At 41.7% G+C, this 8,539-nt stretch overlaps 1 protein-coding gene across 1 annotated transcript in view; it reads left to right on the top strand.

Annotated features, from left to right (window-relative positions):
• Nucleotides 1-1,165: 1,165 nt before the first annotated feature.
• The window catches only part of LOC130128720 (sodium bicarbonate cotransporter 3-like), an 80,401-nt gene continuing 73,027 nt past the window's right edge, over nt 1,166-8,539 (top strand). Inside the window, exon 1 of the mRNA XM_056298418.1 lies at nt 1,166-1,277. Within this exon, the coding sequence (XP_056154393.1) occupies nt 1,236-1,277 (42 nt within the window). The 5' untranslated portion in view covers nt 1,166-1,235. The remainder of the gene's footprint in view (nt 1,278-8,539) is intronic.

Below are 8,539 nucleotides of genomic sequence, written 5' to 3'. Positions count from 1 at the left end.
GGACAAGGTGTTTCAAAAACACAGGCGGCATCAACTAAACTCACAGGATTTCTCTTTTAAATTGTGATGTATTTACAGGCAAACGTGTTCTGAACCTTTGGAAGCCAGTTTGGCATGCAAGGCACTTTGTCTAACTAAATAAAAAGAATGACAGGCGACATTCTGGGAATTAACCCCCAGAATCAGAATCGAGTTTATTGGCCATGTAGGTTTGCACTACATGGAATTTAACTCCGGTTCCGTGGCTCTCTCGGTGTACTTAACATAGAATAACAACACTACAACACCACAATCTTCAGATATATATACAAGGACTGACTATATACAGGCGAAATAAGAGGTGATAAAGTACAATGGTGCGGAGACTATATCAGAGAAACTGTAACTGTACTGAAAGAGGCAATAAATGGAAATCTGAATTCAATCTAATCTATCACACAAGAATAATTGATTAAGTATCGTAAAGCCTAACAACTCTCCATCCGTCTTGCAGTTTGACGTCATCGTGTATACGCGAGCAAAATTTAATCGATATAGCAGTGCCATCTCCCGGTGAGTATCAGTCAGTACATACGGTAATCTTCACGCATACCGGGCTCAAGACAAACCGAAAGGCTCCGTTACAACAGTGGGATTTTAATTTCGAAGGTATTTACGTAACTGGTTGTAAACAAAAAGAAAACAGCTCACTGAAATTACGTTACACCCACTAATAAAATGGCCCCTTTGCTTTTTATTTAGCCAGCGGCAAGGCCAAATTGAACATTTCTGCCGACAAGAATTTAGAATTTAGATCTGATAAAGTTTGCGCATTAGAAATGAACTGAAATCACACACACACACACACACACACACACACACACACACACACACACACACACACACACACACACACACACACACACACACATATATATATATATATATATAAAACACCGTAGCATAATTACGGGTCGACTGTACGCTGCTAGTTAGATGTCACAAAAAGCCCGCTATGGATTTAGGCACAAGTAATTCGCTCCGCCCACCAAACACTCGTCAAATGTAATTGGCTGTAAATACTGATTATTGACTGACTACTGGTTGATAAGATTGTCAATCATCCCCCATGGCGTCTCCTCCCCCTACACCACCCAGCAGTTACAACATATGAATTCTGCCGAGCGCGGAGTTGACGCCAAACTCAGCCCCTCTGTTCATCACCCGGCAGGGAAGAGACAGAGGAGACAGGTGAAATGGAGGAACCGGCCGAGCAAATGAGACCCCTCTTGAGAACAGTAAGTACTGTAATACTCGGCTCAGGCGCGCAGTGAAAAAGCCCTTCTCCCTTGTCGGTCCGTGTGTTTGCCCCCTTTGCTCAAACCTGCCGTGTAGAAGAGGGGGATGCTCAGGAGTCAGATTCAGCCACCGACCGGCGACTGCTATTGTTAGCCGGTGGTATGACACGTGGCCCAAACAGGCAAGTTATATTTAAAGCCGTTTCGCTAAAGCCATACAAAGCGTTTTTCGAAACGTGTCGGCTCCTAAAACGTTTTCTCCAGAATGGTTCCCTTTTTGGGGTTTCTTTTTGTTCGTCTGCATCGCTTTCGCAATTCTGCTAGCTAGCGTGAGTAGCCAGACACGGGCCGACTGGAAATTGTCAGTACATTACGGTTAAGTGTTGACAAAACTCTACCCTGTTACCGGTTACGAGACCGGATCACGGAACACCAACTTACTGGTCCTGTTTCCGCACACTTTGAACCCCACACAATGAGGAGGAGACTAAGCCTCGGGTGTCTCATGAAGCCGACTGGCTGTGCCTTAGATCGCCTGTTAACGCATCGGTTCGGGGCTATTTTCTTGTTTCCCTCACATTCAAGTTCAACTACGCCAAGTTCACTGCTCTTGTCTGTTGATCTAGCGATCTGTCTCACGCAGATCAGGGATGGCAGATATAAGGCCTACTGTGTAGCAAGATGTACAGTCGGGAGTAGGAAAATGAAACGCTCATTTACATATCAAATGCGCCCCGAAATAGAGTAGCTTTCCTGCATGACATGTCCTAGTCAGGAAATGCTGTTGGTTTTATGGTGAAAGCTTGTCCACTCGAGTGAAAAATGGACTCACAGCTGGAAAACAACTTGATCAGTATCAAACGCGCACGCTGTAACGACCAAGAACACATACCTGTGGCTTGTTTCACTTTAGTGGCGTATTGAAAATAAAAACACATCCTGTTTGTGGGATTTGATATTTCAGTAAGAGATGTGCAGATATAGAGTAATGGAGTTAACGCATCGCAGCTAAACAAGCCCCCCCCCCCCCCACCACCACCACCACCACCACCACCAAAAAACAAAACAAAAGAACTGGTCTCAGGGCTAAGTTTTAAATGGTAGCACATTTTGTCTGACATTTGAGGGCAAAATAGTGAAGCTTGTCTTGTAGAGTGCGTGTGTGAGCACATGTGCATGTACTTGTGCTTCCACGTGCATGCTTCTGAGGAAACCTGACTCTTGGCTCTCCCATGAAAGGGAGCTGCTGTCTAGCTCCTTACGTCTTCCCCAGGCTTAGCCTCTCTACACGGTCACACAAGTCGTCAGACAAATCAACTGCTCGAATGCCTAATAAAGTCTCAGGGCTCATTAACCATGTCTCCGTCATCACGCTTATGTTGAAGAATACCCCATTGTTTAGTTGTCAGTAAGGCATTAGCCGCAGCCTGGATATATGAAATCCAATTCCAATCACAAGGAGCTGCTCTCTTGTCTCCTATCACTTTAGCTTTGCTGCTCCTGACCCGTTTCACCTTCAAGGGTGGAAAAAAAATTGCATTTAAAGAAAAAAAAATCGTTTGTTGTTAGAAATTTGGTTGAGTTGGAAAAATTTTCTTGTAGACTCATTCCATGAAAGATGCTTTCTGTGCAAAGCAGGTCGAGACTGTTGAAGTTATTGTACCTGCAGGCAGAAATGTGATTGTATTTATTTTATTTTTTATTTTTTTGCATACGGCTCCCTGTTCATTTCAATCTATTTGTTAAAATGGTTTGATGTGCTTTTTACTTTTTCATCATCCTAATAAGATCACTGCTGAGGACTATATCAATCCCACCCCTAGAGCCACTACAACAATAAACAAATAGTCTTGCATTTTATGCCACTGTCAATATACTGTTGACAAATTCTGAGCGTCCTTGTGACACTGATGAAGACTACTTTTACAGGCCTGTTACTTGTCTGTGCAACTGCTCCAAATCTCAATCCACTGCAGAGGAGAGTGTTATGAAGCCTATACAGTTGAGAGGATTTAATTGCCAAATCAAGCTATGGAAAGGTTATGTTTAGTCTAGGGTGTTGAAGTGCTCAAGGAGTTGGCCCATGCTCTAAAGAAACAAATGGATCTTTTCTTGTTTCAAACTTTATCATTGTAAGAGACCAAGAAAGCAAGGGATGAAGTGAGAGCAAAATAAAAAACAATATTTATCCCAAGGCATTTGCCACATTCTCACCGACTCTACACTTTGGATCAAATGATAGCCTGTAAGCCCTTGTTATTTCCATTCAACTCAATAGATGGGCATGTTCTTACACGAACAGTGTCTGGCATCTGCTGTAGCACCCCTGCTGTACTCAAAATGAGAATGAAACGATCTGTTCCAGAGTAATGGTTGTGTGTTCGCTCTTATTAGTCTGCATTAGTTCGACTTCTGTCAGATTGTTATCAGCTAGTTCCTCTAATAACTAGTTCCTCTAATAACTCTACTTTGTGACTGCTTGGATGCTTGCTTATGAGAGATCATAGTGCTACCGTATTTCCCAAACTACAAGTTGCACCGGAGTATAAATCTAACTCAGCACACAATGCATTGCTGCGAGGAAAAAAAACCATATATATGTCACTTAGGTGTATAAATTGCATTTATATGGTGGTACAGTATAGAGCCCTGTGCAGGACTGTTTTCTTAATCCCACTCCCACTGGATTTCTGACCATTACCGCCCGCTCCCACAATGTGTGTGTCCACTCCTGCCTGCACCTATAAACATTCTGACCATTCATGCCCGCACAATAGAGTCCCTTTGATTTTATGTCTTCTCCCATCCCGCAGGGAAAACAAGTTATTTCACCGTGTAGTATTAATGAAGAGATGCATACCTGTCAGTGATAACGTAGCAAAATTATCATCTAGTAATTACATTCATATGCGTGCAATGGTTAGTTATTCTAGTGCAATAAGTACACCTATCCATCCATCCATTATCCAAACCGCTTATCCTACTCAGGGTTGCGAGGATACCTTGTATTTATTTATTTTACCTATTAGCAGGATAAGCGTTTCAGATAATGGATGGATGGACTTATTATTTTAGCCATCGTTTGTTTTGCAGAGGTTGTTTTGTTTCGTTTCCCTGGGTCTTTTTTTTTTGTGGTTTTTTTTCCCCCTCCCTTTTTCTCTCCAATTGTATCTGGCCAATTACCCCACTCTTCCGAGCTGTTCCGGTCACTGCTCCATCCTTTCTGCTGATACAGGGAGGGCTGTAGACCACCACATGCTTCCTCTGATACATGTGGAGTCGCCAGCTGCTTCTTTTCACCTGACAGTGAGGAGTTTCGCCAGGAGAACGGAGTGCGTGGGAGGATCATGCCATTCCTCCCAGTTCCCCCTCCCCCCTGAACAGGCACCCCAACCGACCAGAGGCGCTAGTGCAGCGACCAGGACACATACCCACATCCAGCTTCCCACCCGCAGACACGGCCAATTGTGTCTGTAGGGACACCCGACCAAACCGGAGGTAACACGGGGATTCAATCTGGCGATCCCCATGTTGGTAGGCAATGCAATAGACTGCCACGCTACCCAGACGCCCTTCCCTGAGTCTTTTAATGCACTGATCACCGTTGTATTCTGTACGACAATAAAGGCTTTCTATTCTATGTCAACAAAGCCTTTCCCGGCGACAAAGTCATTCAGCCGAAGTCTCTACAGCAAAGTGCAACACGTTTCTCGGTAGTATTTGTTTAATATGTGCAGCCAGAAGTGTTTAGGGACGGTTGACCAAGTCGGAGATAATACAGGGATTCGAACTGGCAATCCCCATGTTGATAGGCAACGGAATAGACAGCTGCGCTACCCGGATGCCCCTGTAGTGCTTTATCTATGAAGGAGAGCTTAATTTGACTGGGGAGAACGGAGCAGGTATGTCGCCTCAACCCAGAGGTGACAGATCTGTGCTCATTGTAGATCAATACTTTTGCACATTTTTCATGTATTTGGTGCCGCAGGACTCATGGGATCCCAATCCAGTCCTCTAGTACAGCATTTTCAATTGAATCACAAGATTAAAAAGTGCCATCTAGTGGCCTTTGTTTAAGTGCAGTGTATTCATTCGACAAATTTACATTGTATAAATCGCTTTGGAAAATAAATCGCAGGACCAGCCAGATGAGTAAAAAAACAGCTACTTATAGTCTGGGAAATATGGTATATATGCATAGCGTAGGACCATAATTGCAGTTTAACTGTGGTTTTCAAGTACTTCAAAAGGAAATATGTAGCATATATCTATTGTGTGACATAAGAAATAGTGCTTTCTTATCTTGCATTTGAGCTTACTGTCTAATGAACACTGTTATTATTATACTGTTATTGAGCATGCATAAAGACAATGAATACTATAGCGAAACAAGTTCAAGAGTGACTCTCCCTTCAAATCCTTTGCCTAAACAAGAGCATTTCTAGCAAAAAGCAGAGTTATCACAGACATTCTCTGCGGTCCAGCCGTACGCTGTGAAAAGGTGGGAAAGCTTCTTTTTATTGACAATGAATGAAGCATAATGGTGCTAAATTGATCCTCGTCTCTAGTTTAGTCTATTACGCCTAATTTTGAGATACCTTATGTCTCCTTTTAACTTGGTTCCACTATACTTGTCCCCTATCGTGGGATTTTACCCCGGGTTCCTCTGCCAGCCAGGAGCAGAGCCTGTGCCAATGAGATTTGTGCTTCCCCCTGTCCAGTCCTATCAAGGCCTAAAATAGGGTCTTAGTTTAGCCAGTATGGGCTCTTTGAACCAAGCTATTAAAGGCTCAGCGAAGAGTTTGCTGCTAATGTCACCGAATTATTTGCGAGTGTCGCTGCCTACGTGATACTGTTTTGAATGGTTTATAACACAGAAATCACCCTGTCGTGAGTCAGACTGTGTATTATTCAACCATTTGTATTACGATAATCTTACATAATGGAGACTTCATTCCCACAGGAACCTATGGAGTTACACAAAGGAGAGCTTGTTTGTTAATATTCTATACAATTTACCCTCTGGAGGGATAAAGTGTACTTTACCCTGAAGGTCAGTGATAAACAACGCCACATCGAGACTGAGACCATAAGCTTTTTCTTGGGAGGCACTGACTAGGCCCATTACCAAGTACGTGAAAAAAGACACCATTGTCTGTACACTCACCAACTCTTTGTTGGTTACTTAAGTAAAAATGTGGTAATTGAACTCAGTTTAGAGACTATCTGGCCTTTTACATATGAATACGACACTTGTGTCTTGGAGGATGTTAGATACAGAGAATTGACTTGGAAGATGACGTTGTGGGCATAAAGGAATGGGGGAAGTGCTGTGTCTTATGTCTTACTAGAAAATCCTCTTCTTCCTGGTATGTACTGATCTTGTACCATGTCTATGTGATGCAGGATTTGCAAGCTCATCCAATTAAGGGAAAACTTGGATAACTCTTTAACCCCGGTGAGTAGCTAAGTGGCCCAGGCCTCAATGGCTGACTTTACAATTGACATATCTTTGTGATGGCTCTTTATTACCCGGTATGGGTCAAGAGTTTGTCTGAGAGAAGTCCATAAGTCTAGAAGTCTAGACCTATTGTAAGTCAATAGTCTTTATAGTATTAGTATGTTATTAGAATGTTAAGGAGTACGAGACTGCATTTAGCTATATGTGGAGAAGGAGAATGCATTCATACTTGTCTGCTCATGGAAAACAATTGGAACTTTCTTTTGAACTGTAAGTTGTTTTATGGGCTGCTGAAGAGTCAATTTTTTTTGTAAACACGTTTGCCATCTTCTAACAAACAAGATATTTCAAGTTATAGGACGCTAAACGACAATCGTTCACATCTTTTCCGTTGTGTATGTGCAGCAGTGGTGGGGGAATGGTCGATCTATTCTTGAACCAACCTGTTTATCCATTGGCTGGACACATCGGTGTTGGTGTGGGTGTTTTCCAAAGTCATCAGGAGAGGAGAGGAGAGCTGCCAACCGTACTTGGAACAGAAGAGTTAGGGTAACGCTTTCCAATAAGGGTGCTTTAATTAACATTAGTCAAGGCAGTAACGAGCATTAACTAACAGTTTAACAGTCAACTAATGCTATTAACATCAGGTAATACAGTAATGAGCATTACCTAACAGTTAATTAATACAATGAGACATTTAGTTGGTAACAAATGTCCCTTGTTAAACATTTATTAATGGTTTACAGGTCAGTTAAGGTACTAACTAATAATAAATGATGAACACCATTAGTAAATGATTACTGGACACCTTAGTCAACTGTAACTGTTAGTTAATGCTTATTAGTGCTTTCATTAACATTAATTAATGTTCCCTTATTGTAAAGTGTCACCATTGTTAGTTATGTACATCAGTTCATTATCCCCCGTGTGCACTTCATTCAGAAAGGTCATTACCATGATAGCCCTAGTTTAGTTCAAGGTGCTACACCTATGGCTGACCTGGTTTAACGCTATAGGCGTGATGGATGCTGCAGGTAATGTGAACTAGTGGAGATGTAAACCACATTTCCTCAGTATTTCTGTTCCAGACCATGCACCAAATATCAACCAAAAAGTAACTTGCCAAAGAAAAAGACCAACTATATACACATAACTTTAGATTCATTGAGGCCTGTAGAGTAAAAACTAGTTACTAAATTGCCTTTGACTTGTTTTTCTTATCTTTCATACAGTTGGCAAATTCCTGTAGTTTTTTTCCATAAAGTACCCGAGTGATAAGTATCACTCACATTGGCTTTTCCTTATACCGACAGACTGCCTGGTTTGCTTGATCCTAGATTAGTACGTATATTCCCTTGAACAACTTAAATTGCAAACTTGATATTCCTCATAACATTCAAATGATTCAATTTTTTTAAATTTTTTAATTTTTATTTTTTGGTGTTGGCATTATTCTGTAATTAATCTTATCAGGGCCCAGATGTGGGCCGTTAACAGACAAAAATTGAAATGTTTCTTTTTATCAATCAATGTACATAATACATATGTTAGCAATAATCTATAATCAACTGTATACCTACTTTATAAAGCTAGCAATAATCAGCACATAATGATTGACTGAAATTGCTGTAGTAAAGTTGGCTAATGCACGCATATTACAGTGAGATAGTTCTACCTGACTTGAGCGAGGTGAGATGGTGAGCTCCCCAAATGAAACGTGAGCAAAAATGCAGCCACGGTGCAGCTTCTATAGATGTGCAAGTGTAAAAGTGATGGGCAGTCAAGTCCACTATTATTGTAA

This window comes from Lampris incognitus, chromosome 18 (assembly GCF_029633865.1).
Source record: "Lampris incognitus isolate fLamInc1 chromosome 18, fLamInc1.hap2, whole genome shotgun sequence".
Lineage (NCBI taxonomy): Eukaryota > Metazoa > Chordata > Actinopteri > Lampriformes > Lampridae > Lampris > Lampris incognitus.
This window is presented reverse-complemented; position numbering and strand designations above follow the sequence as displayed.